The 19,731-nt window shown below is 39.3% G+C and overlaps 4 protein-coding genes across 5 annotated transcripts; 1 reads left to right on the top strand and 3 right to left on the bottom strand.

Moving 5' to 3' along the window:
- Positions 1–350: 350 nt before the first annotated feature.
- ubxn10 (UBX domain protein 10) lies at positions 351–1,343 on the bottom strand. Its single transcript, XM_059332418.1, has one exon. The coding sequence runs from the start codon at positions 1,224–1,226 to the stop codon at positions 519–521; it is 708 nt and encodes a 235-aa protein (XP_059188401.1). The 5' UTR covers positions 1,227–1,343; the 3' UTR covers positions 351–518.
- An 855-nt stretch (positions 1,344–2,198) lies between these two features.
- cptp (ceramide-1-phosphate transfer protein) lies at positions 2,199–5,598 on the bottom strand. 2 transcript variants are annotated; one of them, XM_059334214.1, is made up of 3 exons: positions 5,489–5,559; positions 5,217–5,367; positions 2,199–4,550 (listed from the first exon to the last, which is right to left on the bottom strand). In XM_059334214.1, exons 2-3 carry the CDS (start codon positions 5,342–5,344, stop codon positions 4,028–4,030), a joined length of 651 nt encoding a protein of 216 aa, XP_059190197.1. In that variant the 5' UTR covers positions 5,345–5,367; positions 5,489–5,559; the 3' UTR covers positions 2,199–4,027. The 2 variants fall into 2 exon arrangements, with proteins under 2 accessions (XP_059190197.1, XP_059190196.1); XM_059334213.1 differs by having other exon boundaries at positions 5,217–5,598.
- A 710-nt stretch (positions 5,599–6,308) lies between these two features.
- On the top strand, positions 6,309–17,523 carry ints11 (integrator complex subunit 11). Its single transcript, XM_059334115.1, has 17 exons — positions 6,309–6,515; positions 6,791–6,888; positions 7,746–7,819; positions 7,910–8,138; positions 8,248–8,346; positions 8,428–8,462; positions 8,547–8,685; positions 8,792–8,856; positions 9,731–9,920; positions 10,021–10,104; positions 10,180–10,269; positions 10,547–10,709; positions 10,836–10,946; positions 12,083–12,144; positions 12,324–12,466; positions 12,869–12,998; positions 17,327–17,523. The coding sequence occupies exons 1-17, from the start codon at positions 6,488–6,490 to the stop codon at positions 17,390–17,392; spliced, it is 1,806 nt and encodes a 601-aa protein (XP_059190098.1). The 5' UTR covers positions 6,309–6,487; the 3' UTR covers positions 17,393–17,523.
- A 96-nt stretch (positions 17,524–17,619) lies between these two features.
- Positions 17,620–19,662, bottom strand: LOC131972301 (lysophosphatidic acid receptor 6). Its single transcript, XM_059334116.1, has 2 exons — positions 19,083–19,662; positions 17,620–18,670 (listed from the first exon to the last, which is right to left on the bottom strand). The coding sequence occupies exon 2, from the start codon at positions 18,600–18,602 to the stop codon at positions 17,637–17,639; it is 966 nt and encodes a 321-aa protein (XP_059190099.1). The 5' UTR covers positions 18,603–18,670; positions 19,083–19,662; the 3' UTR covers positions 17,620–17,636.
- Positions 19,663–19,731: the final 69 nt, after the last annotated feature.

The following is a 19,731-nucleotide window of genomic DNA, read 5'->3' as shown; positions in this document are numbered from 1 at the left end:
ATTAAATAAAAGTTTATTGCAAGGTCTTCTTTCTGTTATGGACATTTCCTCCTACGCACCTGTCTCCAAGATTTTTGTAGCTATATCTGTGTGAGTATTCTGCCAGTAGTACAGTTAAACAACTTACCAATTAGATTAGTGTACCTAACTGGTCTGAATTTTCTATGGTCAATAAATTACCAAAAATAAAATTTGTGTACTTTCAGACCCTCTTCAGATATGTTTACAGGCATTAAAATAGTCTTTGTATATCTATTTTATTCTCTTCCACCAAAAAGTCAAATGAACTAGTATAAAATTCCTCAAGACCTCAAAGTCTTAAAAGAGATGGGGGGGGGGGGGGGGGTGCGTGCACAAGTGATGTGTGATATTTGAAACAGACTTCAACCTTCTTAACAGACTCAAACATCCGAGGGAGGAAACAATCAGTGACACACATTTTTGAGTGGAGGTGGGCTTCAAATACCGTCACAAAGTGAGACTTCAACTGCAAGCTGAAACTTGAAAATCACTTAAGCTCACTCATCCTCCACCACACTGTCATTCTGAGTGATGCACAGCACCGATCTGTTCAAGATGCCACACTGGGCTAAGGTCAAATCCATGTCTGTGAAGGTCCTGCGGGGCACATCCATGGTCTCAATGTCAGCCTCTCCATACTTGACTCCGTACTTGAGCTCTGCACTTACTCTCACCATCAGCAGAGTGTCTGTGGGGTCAAAATGTTGTTGAAACCTTCTACCACATGGTGCTCTGATAGCTAGGAGCAAACTCCCAGCTTCTTTGGTCACTACTGGTCCTGGATCAGGGAGCTGAGGCCTCGCATCTTTCCCTTTGGGGAGATCTGGCTCCTCATGCCTTTGCTGCATTATGGCACCATCAGACAGGCTGAGCTTGGACATATTTTTGTCCAGGCTTCTCCCAGGAGGACTCACCTCTGACTGCCTCCTCCCTATGGATGGTAGGACCTTGTACTTGTTTAAGGACTGTGGTGGAGCAGAGGGGGCGTTCTGCAGCATCTCCAGAACCTCATCCTGGTTCAGCTGGCTGGCCTGCCACATTATGGGCTGCGACTGGGAGCGGAGGTTTCTGTCCGGCCTGCCGTGCACAGAAGAGTCTGGAGACACTGATGTCCCTTGGATGCTGTCAGCGTCCCCTCCATACAGCGAGCTGTTTACAGCCGGTCTGCTTCGCCCTTTAGAGGACTTTGGTCTCGTTAAATGCATCGATGAGCGGCTGTCGGTGCTCTTTCTTGCATTAGAGTTCAGAACAGTGGAGATTCTCAGTTGTTTCTTGGCTTCAGTCCTTCACAAACAGACTCGAAGACAAGCTGTTGTCTTCGAGTTAAAAAAAAAAAAAAAAAAAAACTGCTGCACGGCATGGAAAAATGCGCCCTACTAAAGCTAAAATACACACTAAAAAACGTTTTAACGCCGTTTGTTCGCTTTACATCAAGTTTCAGCAGGAAGTGTCCCTCTTAAAGCGTCAGCGGAGTTGCCATGACAGCCTGGTTGCCTTGACAACGACTTGAGGTTTGAGGTTGGGAGACCCCTGGTGGAGGAAGCGCGTAACTGCAGCTATTTAACCCTGTCCACAGAAGTCCACAGAAAACTACACATTAGCTGTTTAAGACCCCAAGCTGTACAGTGGTGGATTTTAACTTACTACATTTACTCAAGTATTGTACAACTTTGAGGTACATGTATTTCAATTTTATCTAAGTTTATACTTCTACTCCACTACAATTTTAGGCAAATATTATACTTACATGCCAGCTTTAGTTACTTTTCAAGCCAAAATTACAAAATTAAAATGTTGCTGTCATCAATACAAATAATCTAATTATATATGTAGAGTATATAAAACAATCTGAGTGGGTCTATTCTGCATCACAAGTACTTTTACTTTCGACACTTTTAGTACATTTTGTTGCGGATACTTTTGTACTTTTACTTCAGTAAGTTTTGAATGCAGGACTTTTACTTTAAGTGGTGTAATTTCAGTTTGGTACTTTTACTTAAATAAGGGATCTAAATACTTTTCCCACCACTGCAGTTGTGAAAGCAGCAAAACTCTATTACAATTAAAATTTAAATAACATATTGTGTGTTAGATTTTTGTAGATTAGCAATATGAATCTGTTATTAAATGTACTGACAACCCTGAGGACAGAATCATAAAAACACGAAGCAAACAAATTAACTTATGTCGTCATTTAATTTACTAATTTACTTGACAACAGGTAACAAAATGATTAAATAATTAATCATCAACTTTAACATGACACATATCACAATCATCAACAAAGTATGCATTTCCATTGAGCTACACTGTTTACACATTGTTTAAAGTAATGGTAATATACATACAGTACAGTACATTCTTGTAAAACAATACACCAAAAATACAGTGAGGTCAACAAGCCTGAGTTCGCTGCTAAAATCGTATGTTTTATAAGGTACCAAAAATAATTTCTTAAAGTTTGGTTACAGATTTTTTTCCCTCTTGTCATACTGTGTGGTTTGGCCGTCAAAGTCTTTGGCATGTTTTACCATCACTTCCATCTAGTAATGTTGAGTATGTTTTGCTTTTTATCTCTCACATAAATTTAATACTGTTGGCATGTTTAGACATTTCTGTCACTGCTACCCTACCATTAAGGCTGCCCGTGGTCTTTTATATGATTTTTGTTTTTTACAAGACCACAGTCATTTATGGAATATCTTGTACATAAGATAATCTAGTATTAGATAAATATGTCCATTTTTGAAAGCCATTTGATATGAATACATCAAACTTGATCCAATGGCCCTATTATGGTTTAATTTATACAAACATTTCTCAATTGCATAAAACCATGATTGGTATCAGTTCTAAATAGAGCTAAAACTAACAATTGTTTTCATTATCGACTACCATTATTGATTTGCTGGTTAGTTGCTGACATTTCAGTACCTAAAACCATCAAATATTTGGTAAAAAAATTACTTCAATGATTAATTGATTGCCAACACAGTTGCAAATTAATTTTCTAAATTATTAAAGCAAACTGCTGTTGCTGCAGTGAGCAAAGACTTCTTAGCCCCACTGTTATCCTCTTCTACTTAAATGAAAAATGAATACATCTGTGAGCAAAGGTGGTTTTAAAAAGTGATCCATTATAAAGAGTAAAGATAAACACACAACAGTAGTTTCATATCATATCATAATCTTGAATATTTTAATTTAATTAAATGTCTGTAGAGTCATTATATATCGCAGAATGAGGTAACACAATGATAACTGAGCCGATTATACGGTCCACTAATGAAATCCCTTGCACTTGTAATATTACAAACTGGGTGTCTGTGGCGACATTCCCAGGAAAAATCACATGGGGCGCACAGTTCACTTGTGCCTGAAGCAAGAAACGCACTGTTTTTTTCAGTCTCTGCTAGTGCCACCAGTAAATGGTTACTATGGTAGAACAAACAAAGAAAAGAAGAGAATATTTAACTTCAAAAATAAGTGCAAATCACACAGGCGATCCAAAAACACACCTGGGTGCCATCAAATTGTACAAAACAGAGATTTTTGAGATTGTAGGGGTGCATTCAAATACCCTTACTACCATATAATTTAGTATACCATAATACATAGTAGTTCAAATGCAGAATGCGGAAAAATACCAGAATGTCCTACTGCATCCAGTCGCATTTTGCAGTATGCAAGCCAGCATGCTTTTCTGCCTCATATGTGAGCAAGAGGCTCCAAGTTCAAAGTGGTATGTCCCATTTGTATGCATACCACATGCAACAGTATGTACTTTGTAAGGGCAGCAGCAGTACGTAATAAAAGTATAAAAAGTATGCAATTTGAAACCCAGCTTAAATTTGAAAGAAAAAACACTGGTACAGATTAGTGTCAGTATAATTATGCTTAATGTACAGAGAACAACCCTTTAATCATCAAACACAAGCAGCGGCTAGGTTGACAGCCCTTCATATCTAATCATGTAATGCATGAAGTGGCATAGACTTTTAGCTGTCTATGGTAAGTCAAGCAGGTTTTGTTTGGCATAAAGGTCCTCTGTGATCTGGTACACCTCAGAGATAAGGGGTATAGCTTCCCCTAGCTTGTCCACGACCTGCTCCGGAGGGCCTACGTTCATCACTTCAAAGAAAGCAAGACGCCCTGGGAGCACACAGAAGGCCATGCCTGCAGCCTTGCGGACCAGCCAAGGGTGATGCTGGGAAAGAGACTCATTGTAGGACTCTGAACACATGACTGAAGTCTTGCCGTCCTCACTGCTGGTGCGGAGGCGGTCCAGGAAGAGCTCCAGCCACCTCAGTGCACGGTGGAGCCTCAGGAGAGTGCGGCAGCCGGACTCTGCGTTGCTGCCTCTCTTGGTCAAGTCCACCAGGTCGTTCTCAAGCTCATATTTGAGCATTGACTGGATAGTGACATACTGAGGCCCATTCTCACCATTCATGTAAGTCACAAGGATATTAATCTTGTTGACGGCATCCTTGGAAATGAAGCCAAACACACTCCCCAAGCTGTTCAGGAACCTATTGAAGAACGTGAACAAAACAGTTCAACACCTCATTGACATTTTGTAATAGGGTCAGTGACAAATAAGGTTTAGCAAGATGTCAAATGGTGTAACCACAAAAAAATGATAAATAATAAATACTTCATCCACCTTCATTGCATTTAAGTGGACTTATACATATAATTACTTCATTCTAAAAAACATCAAATGAAAACATTTTTCTGAGTATTTCTACATTTACACATTTTGTCAATATTGAGCAGAACATATTCTAAGAACAACCATTTTTTTCTACAGTTTTGACAAATTATGTAAAATTTGTTATAAACCATAGTGTTGCAATGTAAACGTAGATTGATTTTTTTTCTCATTTTAGTTCACATTTACTTTCCTGTATATAATCAGATTTTTATGATCAAAATTACTGGTTACACCGACTGACACTGGGTTAGATCACGTCATTGACCCATTAATAATAACAGATTTATATAGCGCCTTTCAGGAAACCCACTTTACTTTAGGACACTTTACATGAGACACAAGGGACAAAATAAATAAAAGCAAGGACAAAAAGAAAAGGAACAAGCAAGTGAGCACTGATGACAAGGTTGTTCTGGTTGTTTTGGCAGGTTTGTTGTTTGTAGTTACAGCTCAGTGTAGTATGAATGAACAGTACACTTACTTTACAAGACCACGCCACCCAGCCACGTAGTGTTCAAGATAGACTTCTTTATTCTCCGACAAACACAACTTGAAAGTATCTAGCACCTCCTGTAAGCAGAATTTCTGGTCTTCTTCAGGACCAGCCATGGTTGGTTTTCTACACGGAAGTGCTATCGATAAAAGCGAATAGGCAACAAATGAATGTGTAAACGTTACTATCGGTTACTAACCAACTGGAGATCGTAAGGGATTCAAGTAATGAGGTATTACTCAGAAGACTGAACACATTACCTGCAAGAAAACTTTAAATATGAAAGGAAAACTAAGCGCTTCTCTTCATTTCAGTGGAACGACAGGTCATGTCTGCGCTAATCCGCTCCTACTGCGCAGACTCTAGCCGGCGAAAAAAAACGGAAATTGGTGATGTTGCCTTCAAAATAAAAGCGTTGGCTCTTCTTAAGGATGGATTGAAACATAGTGGCGTTTGCTTCAAAGGTAAAATAGGCCTTGTAATGTTTATTTAATTTATATATAAACTTTATATAAATTACCTACTTTAAAAACAAGTATGCCATGGTCAGTCCTATACAGTCAATGTGCAAAGACTTTGTTTATGTAACTTTTAAATGTACCCTCTTTACAACTTTATACTGCAACTGATGTGCAAAAATTTCCCTCAGGATCAATGAACAAAGATCGATTTCATTTTTTCTTTATCTAATATTATAGTAGCCTAATTACTGTCATTTATCTAACTCTGTTTCTTCATTCACTTTAGACACCAGCAAAGCAGGGGCGTAGTCGAGCCACAAGTCCCTCCAGTGCAAACCAACATCCCTCAAAAAAATTAACCAGCCACCAATAGTTTATACTTTTTCTGTATATTTTTCTCTATTTTCTATTGAAGGCACATGTGCTGCTTTAAAGCTTTCTGGTTTTTTTTCCTGTTTTAAGTACTCATCTCAACCTGTAATATACCTACTTTGTGTAAATCTGTGTGGAATGTAAATGTTCTCCTAAATAATATAATCAATTACCTCAACGACGTCTTGTAACATGGTTTGCAAAACGTTTTTATTTTATTTTGAAGGCGATACCCGGAAGTTTTGAGTTTGATGGTGTTAGTAACTTGACGCCGCGAAAAACGATTGTAATTGAAATGACCCACATGTAAACAAGTTAGACAATAAACTTTTTAACTGTAAACAAGGTGTGATTCATCGGAAGCAGACCGACCTCCTGGGTAAACTGGGTGGCATTCATCTATCTTCAACAACAGGCTGAGAAAACATGCCTGAAATAAAAGTAACACCACTGGGTGAGTAACGCTACCGTAGCTAGCAAGCATCTGCTATGCTAGTTCCGTCAACAACAAATGTGTCTATAACTTGGACGTTATCTATTACTTACATTTCTGGCTTTATTTGAGAACAAATAACGTGTTTAAACCGTGTTATAATGGTCGAAAATAGCTTGTCAGTTTCACCCTTTACTGTCAGTAGCCGTTGTTAGCTAGAGAAGCTAACTTTGTGGTGCATTTACTGTGTGTTTGATTTTTAAGCTTTCTCTTAACTTCACTTTTCCCTCTCCAAGGTGCTGGACAGGATGTCGGCCGCAGCTGCATCCTCGTCTCGATTGGAGGCAAAAATATAATGCTCGACTGTGGGATGCACATGGGATACAACGATGATGTAAGAGGCTTATTTTTAACAACTGTGTAAGATAATAGAGTGACATGTTTTTTTCTTTGAATTTATTTCGCCTCAACAGCCTACACACAACCCACTTGTCCAAATAGTCACATAAAAGTGAGGGAAAAACACAAATACAGTCAAACATGGGATCTTGACATGCAAAATCCTGAAATATAATTTGATAACAAAACACAAACAAGGTGCAGAGTGACACAGATTAACATAAAACCACATGGCTCTTAATTGTTTCTTGCTCATGTTATGGTTGTCAGTTAATACCTGCAGTTTCATTGCACTGTGGTTGCTGTAATATGGGGGTGTTAGTCTGGCTAACCATCAATTTGAAATTAAATCTGAAGATTGATTATGCAGTTAAATTATCAGTCAATCTTCAGAACATGTCAGCAACCACTTTGATGATCATTGAATCATTTGTCACTTTTTTAAAGCAAAAACAAAAATTCAAAAAGAAAGTTCAAATGTTCTCTACTTGCAGGTTCTTAAATGTGAAAATTTGCTGCTTTTTTGTAATTATAAATTGAATATAGTTGGGCTTTGGACGATAGGTTTGACAAAACAAGACATTTGAATAAATTTCACAATTTAATGACAATTTAAAGATTAAACAATTAACAAAGAAAATAATATGCAGATTAATTGATGATGATAATAATCATCAATAATAGTTACAGCATCTCATTTCAAAGTGTAATCCCTCTTCCCTACTCTTTCAACGCTTATTCAGTGACTTTATGTTACAAAAAAGGTTTTCATTTTGAATGTAATGCCCTCAAAAAGTGATTTTAAAACATATTGTAAGGTAAATTGTGATGAAATCTGTATTGTCATTGCAGAGACGTTTTCCAGACTTTTCATATATAACCCAGAATGGCCGTCTGACAGATTTTCTGGACTGTGTGATCATCAGGTTCGATTTCTTAATATTCCCATCATTACGGAAAAAATTAATAAAACAATCAGAATTATTTTTACATGACCTCACCTATTCCTTTCTCAGCCATTTCCACTTGGACCACTGTGGCGCTCTGCCCTTCATGAGTGAGATGGTGGGCTACGATGGACCCATCTACATGACCCATCCCACCAAGGCCATCTGTCCCATTTTGCTTGAGGACTTCCGTAAGATCACCGTTGACAAAAAGGGAGAAACCAACTTCTTCACCTCGCAGATGATCAAGGACTGCATGAAGAAAGTTGTTCCTTTGAACCTCCACCAAACTGTCCAGGTGCAGTGCTGACATCATTTTTGATGATGTACGTCTATTAATCATTTCTGCACCAGCTGCTCGCCTCTTTTGATGACAAATCAAGCTGTTTCTGTTGTGCTGCTGGCAGGTGGATGATGAGCTGGAGATCAAGGCGTACTATGCAGGCCATGTCCTGGGAGCTGCCATGGTGCACATCAAAGTGGGATCAGAGTCTGTGGTCTACACTGTGAGTATAAACAAGTCTGCTCTTTAATGAGTCAGTAAATTTGACAGACATGATCTCAAAATAATGTCTTTTCATTTTTAGGGAGACTATAACATGACACCTGACAGGCACTTGGGGTAAGTTTCCCTCACTGTAGTTGATCATAATATGTTGGAGTTGATGTCCACAGTTTCTTCATCCTTATGTCTGTATATCTTCAGTGCTGCATGGATTGATAAGTGCCGTCCAGATATCCTCATCTCAGAGTCCACATACGCCACCACAATCCGTGACTCAAAGAGATGCAGAGAGAGGGACTTTCTGAAGAAAGTGCATGAGAGCATAGAGAGAGGAGGAAAGGTATTGTGGAGTTCTGTATTTGATATTGCATCATAAAAAGAAAATTCTGATTTTATAAATTCAGTGCATTTTTTCTAAGATTCTCATTTTTTTATTATCTTTTCAGGTTCTTATTCCAGTCTTTGCCCTCGGAAGAGCACAAGAACTCTGCATCCTGCTGGAAACTTTTTGGTAGGTCTGTTCTTCAGTTTGTAAAACAAACCCCGACAGACTGACCAGCTGTGTTCTGTGCGTCACAGAACCTCTTGCTTATCAATTAATTGCCCATTTTAACAGGTTAGAGCAGCTGCACGGCTGCTATCTATTTTTTCCTCAGGATGTGTGCAGTTCTCAGCAAAAATAGACAGTGAAATTATATATTCCACTACAGTCTCAATGTCTATATCTCTAGAAGATGTCATACACATAAAATATTATCTGTAACCACTTATCTGGAAAATTCTCGTTTCCCCTTCAAATTAAAAGCCTTATAGCGTTTCTGTTGACAGAGTCCGTTCATTTGTTAGCACAAGACTTTTACTCATTCTGTTATTGATGGCCATTATCAAAGGTAAACTCAATGTAGAGAGATAGGGCTGGCAGTAGCAGTGCCACCGCTGCAATGCTGTCTGTGTGGAAACCAAATTCTGATGTAGCTTTTGCATGAAGGTAGAGGAAGTCAGGGCATTCTTATAATGTCCTGAACATAAGTATAGGTCTCTGAATGTAAATAAATCAGTGTCAAAGCTCGAAATAAGAGAGCAAAGATGAGAGTGATGTGTGAAGATAATCATTATCTGGCTGAGTGATGTCAGATAAAGACCATTATTGTGGGTCATAATTGTTGGTGTTCCAATTAAATAGAAGGTCTTGTCACTGTGCAGTGATTGCACATCATTACGATAAAAAAAAGGTTACAAATTGTCTGGAAAAAATATCAGCTCCCTTTTTAAATAGCTGTATTCATTTCATTAAGCTTGATAGAATAATGGTGGTGTATGAACTTTTTCATATTAATTGGTGATTTATTGGGCAGACACTCTAATTATTTCCTCTCCTCAAACAGGGAGAGAATGAACCTAAAAGCCCCGATCTACTTTTCCACTGGGTTGACGGAGAAAGCAAATCATTACTACAAGCTTTTCATAACATGGACCAACCAGAAGATTCGAAAAACCTTTGTGCAGAGAAACATGTTTGAATTTAAGCACATCAAGGCCTTTGATCGCTCCTATGCTGATAATCCTGGACCTATGGTACATTTTGTTTTCTTCTCAAAATTGCACTGTAAGCAAGTATTTAATTCAGGATTAACATTGGGATGACATTTAAGTACAACAATATGTACACTTTCAGGTGGTGTTTGCTACACCAGGTATGCTTCATGCTGGTCAGTCTTTGCAGATCTTCAAGAAATGGGCCGGCAATGAGAAAAACATGGTGAGTCTTGTAAGACGATGGAAAAAAATGGAAGATTTAACTACCAAAACTTACAACTAGGTCTGCCTTTTTTAGGTAATCATGCCTGGTTATTGTGTACAAGGAACAATCGGTCACAAGATCCTAAATGGGCAAAGGAAACTTGAGATGGAAGGGAGATCAACAGTAAGAATTTTTTATTTCCACCTTCATCTGTAGGTGTTTCCATCCACCTGTTTTTATGCACATGTATGTATATAGTATAATGAGGAGCATTCTCTCATAAGATTACACTTAATGTTTCTTATTTTAAGAAGGTTTCTCATTATAATGACTTGCATGATATTTTTTTCACTTCCATAGTATTTCCCACCAAAGAACCAAAAGAAACCTGGAAATTGTAATCCATGTAAAAAACAGCACTGGCACAGCAACTTATTTACTGTTTCTGTGATTTTTGCAGTTGGATGTTAAGCTCCAGGTGGAGTACATGTCCTTCAGTGCCCATGCAGATGCAAAGGGCATCATGCAGCTCATTCGCATGGCAGAGCCCCGAAACATGCTGCTGGTACACGGGGAGGCAGTGAAAATGGAGTTCCTCAAGGGAAAGATTGAGCAAGAGTTCAGTAAGTGCATCTTCATCCACCCATCAATAATGTGAGACTCATTAAAGGTCACCTGTAAATCTGTGCATGTGCACAGTAGGAGGAGAAGGCCTTGTCAGTCCTGTTAATGTTGCTTTTATATGGCAGGCATAGATTGCCACATGCCAGCCAACGGAGAGACAGCGACCGTGACAACAAATCCCAGTGTGCCTGTGGATATATCACTCAACCTGCTCAAGAGGGAGATGGCTCTCGGAGGTATGTTTTGTTGATCGTTTAGGAATTATTTTGTTTAATTTCACAGCATAAGGAATAATGAAGTGGCACAAACAGTGGTTTACAGTAGATACAGGGTGCCTACGCAGTTTCAGTTTCAGAGTTCTGTTTGTTCCTGACATTTTGATTTAAAAGAAGTGTTATTTCAGCGTGGTTTACGCCGCTTCATCTCATCCCGTGCAGTTTAAATATCATGACCCAGTTAAACTTTCATAATGACAAAAGTCGTGTATGTGAGATGGCAGGACTAAAACCACAGAAAACTTGTAGTGTTTATCAGCGCAATGCAACAGTGTTATTTTGTACTTCTCAAGTTTTAGTCCCGTTTCTATTCTGCTCAAGTCTTGTCTGAGGATTCGGTTAGATCTGTTAGATTATTATTTATTATGATTACAGTGTTTTCAGACTTGATGATTTCTGTGGCAGTTTAGTGAGGTATGAATGCAGGTGTAGTTAAAATTGTTTAATAAATTACATGTCTGGGCAGTTATGACAAAATAGACAACACCAGACAACACAATTGGCCTTACTAGAGCTCCAGCCAGCTGACAATTTAAGTACAGCGGGTTGTCAGATCATCAGGTCAGGTATTTGCTCTTACACACTTCATCATAATAGCCCACTAAACCATATGGGATGACAAAATCAGTCAAAAAGCTCCCACAATATATATTAATATTATTTCAATTTTCACTGGGTGAAATAAAACCAATTATTTTTCTGTATACTAACTGCTGTTTAAATGCTGCTGAATTTTTATGTTTTCACATTTATTTTGATACTTTGCAGCAAACACTGCAGTTCTCTATAATATTACATCAATGACCTCCCATATGGCAAACATGAGAAAATTGCTCAATCTGTTAGAAAATAGTAACAACTGTAATTTTGAAGCCAAGGCTCTGGATTAAAAGCCTAATATAACAGAAAGAGGAAAAAAAAGGGAAAACTTACACCCTTGCCAAAATGTCAGCATATGCATTAACACATTAAAAAACGAAAATTTAAATATCCCAAAAAAGTTCCTAGTGAGGCACAAGATTTAAAACCATAGAGTTATTTTTTACAGATATTTTATTAATTATTATTTACTTGTTTTTTATTTTGTCTTGTTTCAGGGCCACTTCCTGATCCCAAAAAACCCCGCGCCATGCATGGAACCCTGATCATGAAAGAAAATGTAAGTTTACATAATTTTAACCATCCAGTATGTCAATTCAGTAAGACTTTGACTTTTTAAATACTTTTTTTTACCTCTTCTGCCCTTTTATATTAATGTCCTGCAGTCTAGTGGCCTTTTTTCAGTTATTATGATCGACAGGCGATGATGCAATTTCCTCATTGTCTTTCCCTGAGCAGAGTCTGAAGCTGGTGTCGTCGGAGCAGGCCCTGAAGGAGCTCGGCCTCAACGAACATCAGTTACGCTTCACCTGCCGCGTGCAGCTCCAGGATCCGCACAGCGACCCCGACACACTTCACAGAATCTACACACACCTCAAGAGGTGACTGTAGCAGTAAGAGGAGCCTCATTGGACCTCTGCATACTAACCTGCATTATTTTGCAATTCAACTACAGCATCCACTTGCCAATCTCTCCTTGCTCTTGTGAACCACATCACTGTTTTTCTGCCTTTTTCTACTAGAAAATGGTATTTTATCCCAGAGTCAAGTTTTTTTTCCAGTTATTTTAGTATATTTGTGATTAACGTCATGGCATGTGTAATTTCAATTTTATAAGAATTAAGATTTTGCAGCTTATCTCCTTTTTTTGCTGAATGCTTGTTACATGAAAGATGTTTAACTCATGTATCATATTTTTGAAACATGTTTAATTTCTGCTGCATTTTGTGACAATTAAGATGGCATATATTCTAAACCCTTGCTTTGGCATTTCTCTGCTTCAGCGTGTTAAAAGGTTACACCATCCAGCACCTCCCCGATGGCACGGTCATGGTGGAGTCCATCGTCATCAAAGTCTCCTCCTCCGCTGAAGACACCAACACAAAGGTCCTGCTACTTTCCTGGAGTTATCAGGTAAATAATTTACTCACTTATTTGATTTTACAATGCCATATATATTATCTTAAATGATGGCTATTTTTGAGACCATGTCTGTTTAGATTTTTATTGTCCCACAAGAGGAAATTATTTTGGCAACACGTCGCTGTAGTTCTTTTTAGAAAGTTTCTGATTATTTTCAGATAGTAAGTAAACATTTTCTGAAATTTCTCAATATAATGACTTAAAGGATCTTTTTAATTCCTAACAAGGCTAAAATGTCATCTTTTTTTCTCTTTTTCTGGTGGAAATGGGCTTCCATAACACCCTCTTATTTTTGTGTTTGTATATATGTGGTTGGTTTGTGGAAACTAAGGTTTTTTGGCATTGAGAAGGAGAAGTTTCTATTCTTTATCTTTTTTGTTTTAATCAACAAGGATTGAGCACCTATTTCTATTTTATCTCTTATGTTCAGCATAAAAAGCTTTGTACTTGTTTTTTTTATCTTAATGTAGGGGTAATAACTCATCCAATAGTGTATATCTTCAATATGTTGTATAAAACTGGTGATATGGCTGAGAATCATTTCTGTAAGGAAATAATAGCGTTATGCATCATCTGCATAAATATGCTAGAGAACCTTGTGTTTATGTATTGTGTACAAAAGGTGGCTTTGAATTGATCCCTTTCAAACTTATACAATTTGTTCTCTGTTATGGAGACAAACCCTCCTATGGAGACATAATCATGCAGCTATCCCACCAATGATTCAAATTTTTCCAGTAACATTGTGTGCTCTACCGTGTTGGATGCAGCACTGAGATCTAGAAGCACAACAATAGACACCTTTGAGTTCATGCTTATGCAGAAACCACTGACAACTCTGACAATAGCTGTTTCAGTACTGTGGGGAAGTCAGACCCCAGACGGAAACAAATTAAAAGGCCATAAGCAGTAAGTTAATTTTAGAGTTGAGCCTGAGAAAGCACCAATATGCTAATAGCTTTCCACTTCAAGGACCTTTAACAATATTCTATTTCTCACAGCAGAAACATATCATTGGCTGTAGAAACGATAGCAATCGTCACAAGTGTACAAGATCACTGACCACAGGCGCGCATGAGTGCTGTTTTCTATAAAGCTGACAACCATTGTGTCATCTGCAAATTGTTCACACAAATAAAACTCTTGCATGAGGTTTTGTGCCTTTTAAAGTGCTTATTGAGACAGCTGAGCAGCAGTGACGGCTCTATCTTGCATCCATCCATTTTTTATCAGGACCGGGTCGCAGGGGCAGCAGGCTAAGCAAAAGTATTCTAGGCGTCCCTCTCCCCAGCCACAACTTCCAGCTCCACCTGGGGGACCCAGCGTGGGGCGGCTGTGGCTCAGTAGAGCGGTTGCCCACTGACTGGAAGGTCGGTGGTTCGATCCCTGACCGTGGCAGCCTACATGTCGGAAGTATCCTTGAGCAAGATACTGAAACCCAAATGGCTCCCGATGCTGCATTCATCGGTGTGTGAATGAATTCCCAATGGTGGCAGGTGGCACCGTTTAGGATAGCCTCTGCCACCAGTATGAATGTGTGTGTGAACAGGTGAATGAACGCAGTCTGTAGTGTAAAGCGATTTGAGTGGTTGCAAAGTGACTAGAAAAGCGATATATAAGTGCAGGTCCATTTATCCCAAGGTGTTCCCAGGCCAGATGAGACACATCATCTACCCCTCTTTATGCAAATTAGAAAGAGTCAGAAACCTCAGCCCTGCTGAGCAGCTGAGTCAATATTTATTCAGAATACTTGCAAAGGTGATAAATGTAGGTAACTATTCACTGGGATAATATGCAAAATATCTTGCCATATGAATGCATGTTTAAGTTAAAGAAGCAGCAGATGAGGAGAGACTTATCTCAGGTACAATGAGTGCACTGAAGATTAAAAAACTGCCCATGTGATTTCCTGTCCCACATCTTCATCACCACAACACGCAAGTACTTTTTATTTGCGTAAAAATTGGTCTTACCACACTACCAGGCGGATATCAGTTAAAAAATCTTTATGTGCCTTCACTGTCGTTCGGAGAGGTTCGTTCAGCCACATGAAGTGAAAACAGTGGGCCTCATTCATGAAACGTGAGCAGAACGAATTTGTGTGTAAACCGTTCGCAGACGGAAATTTACGTGCATCTCCGCATTCATCAATATTTTAGTAGCTCCGATCTTTTCGTAGCTACTAACAAAATCTACACATGCTGCTGACCACACGTAGTGCTTGTGTAAATTTAAGAACGCATATAAATAATGCTCGTCACTGTTGGAAATTACAGTTTTAATTCATAATGCGTTCTGTTATGTACACAATACGCAGATGCCTTTGAAACATGTGATATAAACATGGCAAACGATTAAAAATATAACATATTTAGTTAAATTAGTTGGCAATTGGCGGGATTAAGATTCAGATTAAACTCATAATTGTGAATTATCTATGTAAATTGACGCATCCTGCCTGCAGTTCTCAGAGGTATCATTAAATTAATGCCAGAGTATATCCAATTTCCATACGACGCACAACGGCAGACAGAAGTAATGCAGGGGTTCAGCGCAGTTGCAAACATGCCAGGTGTTATCGGTGCCATAGACTGCACACACGTACGCATCAAGGCTCCATCCGGTGATGCATTTGCTTACATTAACCGGAAAAACTTTCATTCCGTGAATGTGCAACTGATCTGTGACGCAAAGTGTGTGTTGTTAAACGTTGTGGCACGGTGGCCCGGTGGGACGCATGACGCATTCATCCTGCGTAATTGCGCAGTTGGCACGCGTTTGGAGGATGGAGCTGTGAGAGACGGCTGGCTCATTGGTAAGAATATAGCCTGCATAATCACATGTGTGTGTTATATATGGACTTACCTTTCTATATCCATAGGGGATAGGGGTTACCCACTGACGCCGTGGCTTATGACCCCACTGGCCAGCCCGCAGACACCACAGGAGCATACAATGAGGCGCACGCGGCTACTCGGGCCGTTGTAGAGCGCACCAACGGGGTATTTGGACTCTGAGCGTCCTCCTCCTGTGGCAGATGTACTTTTTTTGTGTGCGCTAATGCGTTTCTTTGCGTCAAGTTTAATGTCAAACCATTTACGTTTAACCTCGGACGTAGTTCTTTGCACTACAGAAACCACATTTACTGCGTCCGTCACCTCCCTCCACGCTTTCGCTTTGCCTGTCCCTGTCACACCACTACTAACAGATGAAAATAAAAAAAATTTTTTGGATTCCTTCTCCCAAAATAACTTCAATCTCCGCTTCGGAAAAATTCTTTTTTCTTTCTCGTTCTTTTTTTCTTTGTGCCATGACTGACAGGTTGACAGGATGCCTCTACACACCTCCTTATATGATGGTCATTAGCAATTCATGGGCGGGGTTCATGCTAATTGCTGATTATCGGGAGCGCGCTGCCACCTTACGATGGATTGGCATTCATGATCATACACACGTGTTTACGATCAGATCTGAGTTTCCCGCGGCGTTCATGAATCCGGAGTAGGTTTTTAGTAGCGTAGGCTTTTATGTGCAAATCTACGCACAAATCTACTAACGTTTCATGAATGAGGCCCAGTGTGTGTAGGCAGACAGTGTCAGAGTAGGGGGTTTAGTAAGTTAAAATAAGGTGAAAGGAGCAGGTGGGTAAAGCTGCCTGTTGAACTTCAGTCACTGCGCAATGGAAGGAGAGGGGTTTCTGTGGCTTCATGTGCTACGTGCAAAGAACAAAGGGCAAAAAGTATAAGTATGATGTATATTTGTGCCTCTTTGACATATCTTTTAACTCTCTCAGAAAAGTGGCTTGCAGATTCAATTGCCACTAACTTAAAGTGAAGCTTTTGATGGTATCTGTAAGATCAAGTGTTAGGGTTGGAGATATACTCAGGAACTTGTGGTATTGTGGCAACAGTAACAAGTTATTCTTGTTCACATAATGTTGTTGTATCGAGGCTTACCAAAGCATTTTTCAACTATTGCAGATGCAGCTATAAAATGCAGTAAACATATTTGATTTATATTTCATGAATCTAACATGTACTGTCAGTTCTGACGCCCAAGTTAGTTTAGGTGAATAAGTGAATAATTCAGTTAATTTGATAATAATTTAAGTTGCATTGCCCAAATTAAACTAAAAAAATTGTAATCTCAAGGATTTTAATTATTGGTGGTGTCAAGTTAAACAATTAATTGATTAGATTGGCAGAAACTATTCAGATTATTATGTTTTTGTTAAAGTGTTAATGTGAAATTATGGCGCTTTGTCTTTTTATACAGTGCTTCTTTTTCTTTTAACTTTATGTTCTGGTTTTCTTTGTCAGGATGAGGACCTTGGGAGCTTCCTCTCAAATCTGCTGAAAAAGGGTCTTCCATCTGGACTCTGCTGAAATATCTCTTGTCCCACCACTACAAAACACTTCCAGGAATCGTTCATGGACTCATTTATTGACTGAACTGTACAAGATTAAGAAAAATAACATACTCAAATTCTGCTTTGTCCCTTTATTTTGATGTGCAACACCATTTTTAATAAACACGTTTGTAGAAAATTCTCATTTTTGCAAGTTAAATTTACAATAACACTGTAGCATTAAAAGAGATGTATTTACATGATGCATGTGCTGTTACCCTTCAGCTCATTGCAATCGTATAAACACCCCTTCTCCTCCTAGGTCTTCCCCACCGCCATGTCATCTTAAACTTACTCCATTCGCAGTGGCCAGTGGTAACATAGTAAAGCACGGGGTCCAGGCATGTGTTGAGGATCACGAGTGCCATGGTAGCCCGCCTGGCGTTGTAGATGACGTTGGCTGCGGTGCAACTCTGGATGACATCCAGGCGTCGGAGGAGGTGCAACAGATACACCATGTGGTTGGGCAGGAAGCAAAGCAGCGTTATAGCCAGGATAGTGTAAATGACCCTCACTGCTTTTTGGGCTGTTTTAGTCCTTATCCTGGAAATACGCCTTGCAGCTAGCGGGTAACACACCAGGATAATCATGGAGGGCACCAGGGAGCCAAAGATCAGGCACAGAAGGCTGTAGACCACTAAACGTGTGTTCCACTCATTCTTGGCAAAATTCTCAAAGCAGCTATGGGTTCCAGATGCGTCTTGGTTGGTTTCCAGAGGTCCCATCAGGACAAAGACCAGCATAGCCACTGCGACTACACACCAGAGCACCAAACTCACAACCAGAGAGCACCAGGGGCTCCGTAGCCTCAGATAGGTGTGTGGATGTACAGTGGCCATGTAGCGATCCACACAGATGCACGTCATGAAACAGATGCTCATGTAGATGTTGGCGAAGAACAGAATCCCAGTGACGCGGCAGGCCGGGTCCCCAAACACCCAGTTGTTTCTGTTCAGGTGGTAGTGGATTTTGAAGGGCAGAGTGCAGAGGATGACGATGTCAGCCAGAGCCAGATTGCTGATGTAAACACTGAAGGATGTGCGGGGAGTGACCCTGAAGGTGAAGAAGAAGAGGGCAGCCAGATTTCCTGGTAGACCTACAACTAAAGCTATGATGTAGACAGCTGGGAAGAAGTAGTACTGGTACTCTGCTGAAGGAGTACTGCAGTTGCCAACCGTCACGTTCATTGTGGATTGAGTGTTTTGTCAAATGAAAGCCAGAAAGCGTAGGTTGGTTCTCATAAAAGCTGCTGCATCTGTAACACAAACATGTTTCCATTCAGTTTTTTTCCACTTTTACTTTCCCACTACCTTGGAAACAAAGTTTAGTCATGCTTTCGATCTGCTTTTAACAAATGTTTTTTGTTCTAGAAGCTGACTACATTATTCTCTATTGTTCAGGTATCTGGAAACCCAAGAAGGATGTTTTTAAACGTGATAGAATACACATTTGCTCACTTATTTACTACTTTGCATTTAATGAAAAAGGGGGAAAAAAGTGAAGTGAAATATCAAGAAAGCCAACAAAGTTACACTTCCAGTAGCATTCTCATGACACAAAGCCACATTTTCAGGAATTACAACGTTTTCTGAAACACAAGATTTATATTTCTAGGATCTTAACACAAACTCAACTCAGACTCTAAAAACACTCACTTATTCACTTACTCAGTTATTTAGGGACTCCTTTGTTTGATCTCCAGAAAACTGCTTTTGAAAACAAGAGCGTTGTTTTGTTGCTGCACGTTGTTTGAGTAGCTCCTCTCAGAGTACAGCAAGCAATGCTGCTCTTTGCTCAGATGCTTTAATTTCCTGTTTTACTGTATTGTAGGTGTGGAGTGAAGTGAGGGGCAGGAAACCATAACGTGAAAGAAATATGCGCACATTCTGTTTTTATCACCCACCCACCCACTTCAGTAAAGTGTGACATACAAGTATGAGTAGTATACTCATCATATGAATGATGAGTGTATTATATATGCACACACACAAACAAACCTTAAGAGTAAGCTAGTTTTTAAGTCATGGGCATGAATAGGCAAATGGAAAATGAAAAGTGCCTTAAACCTGGTTCTTCCACACACTGTACAACCGACTTCTTTAACAAAGTTCTTGCCAATGCAAGACATTTTCATGCAAGATCTGGATCTGTCCCATATACTGTATATAAATGTATATAAATCTGTTCTCAAGGATTTAGGTGTTTCTGTAATGATACAACACACTCCTTTTCTTTGTGTAAAGATCTGTTAAGTGTTCACTTTTTAAAAAAAGCTCAGTTAAATTGTTTTTGCTGGAACTTGACTTTTTGCATTAT

Source organism: Centropristis striata, chromosome 5 (genome assembly GCF_030273125.1).
Source record: "Centropristis striata isolate RG_2023a ecotype Rhode Island chromosome 5, C.striata_1.0, whole genome shotgun sequence".
Classification (NCBI taxonomy): Eukaryota; Metazoa; Chordata; class Actinopteri; order Perciformes; family Serranidae; genus Centropristis; species Centropristis striata.
The sequence above is the reverse complement of the archived record's forward strand: the minus strand, read 5'-3'. Positions and strand labels throughout refer to the sequence as shown.

What these genes read in the sequence shown, in the direction of transcription:
- ubxn10 (XM_059332418.1), bottom strand. Translation starts at nt 1,226, where the DNA reads ATGCATTTAACGAGACCAAAGTCCTCTAAAGGGCGAAGCAGACCGGCT.
- cptp (XM_059334213.1), bottom strand. Translation starts at nt 5,344, where the DNA reads ATGGCTGGTCCTGAAGAAGACCAGAAATTCTGCTTACAGGAGGTGCTA. An exon ending in GGGTGGCGTGGTCTTGTAAA is followed by an intron (nt 4,551 to 5,216) that starts GTAAGTGTACTG and finishes GTTCTTCAATAG; the next exon opens with GTTCCTGAACAGCTTGGGGA.
- ints11 (XM_059334115.1), top strand. Translation starts at nt 6,488, where the DNA reads ATGCCTGAAATAAAAGTAACACCACTGG. An exon ending in ATCCTGCTGGAAACTTTTTG is followed by an intron (nt 8,857 to 9,730) that starts GTAGGTCTGTTC and finishes CTCCTCAAACAG; the next exon opens with GGAGAGAATGAACCTAAAAG. An exon ending in GAGGGAGATGGCTCTCGGAG is followed by an intron (nt 10,947 to 12,082) that starts GTATGTTTTGTT and finishes GTCTTGTTTCAG; the next exon opens with GGCCACTTCCTGATCCCAAA.
- LOC131972301 (XM_059334116.1), bottom strand. Translation starts at nt 18,602, where the DNA reads ATGAACGTGACGGTTGGCAACTGCAGTACTCCTTCAGCAGAGTACCAG.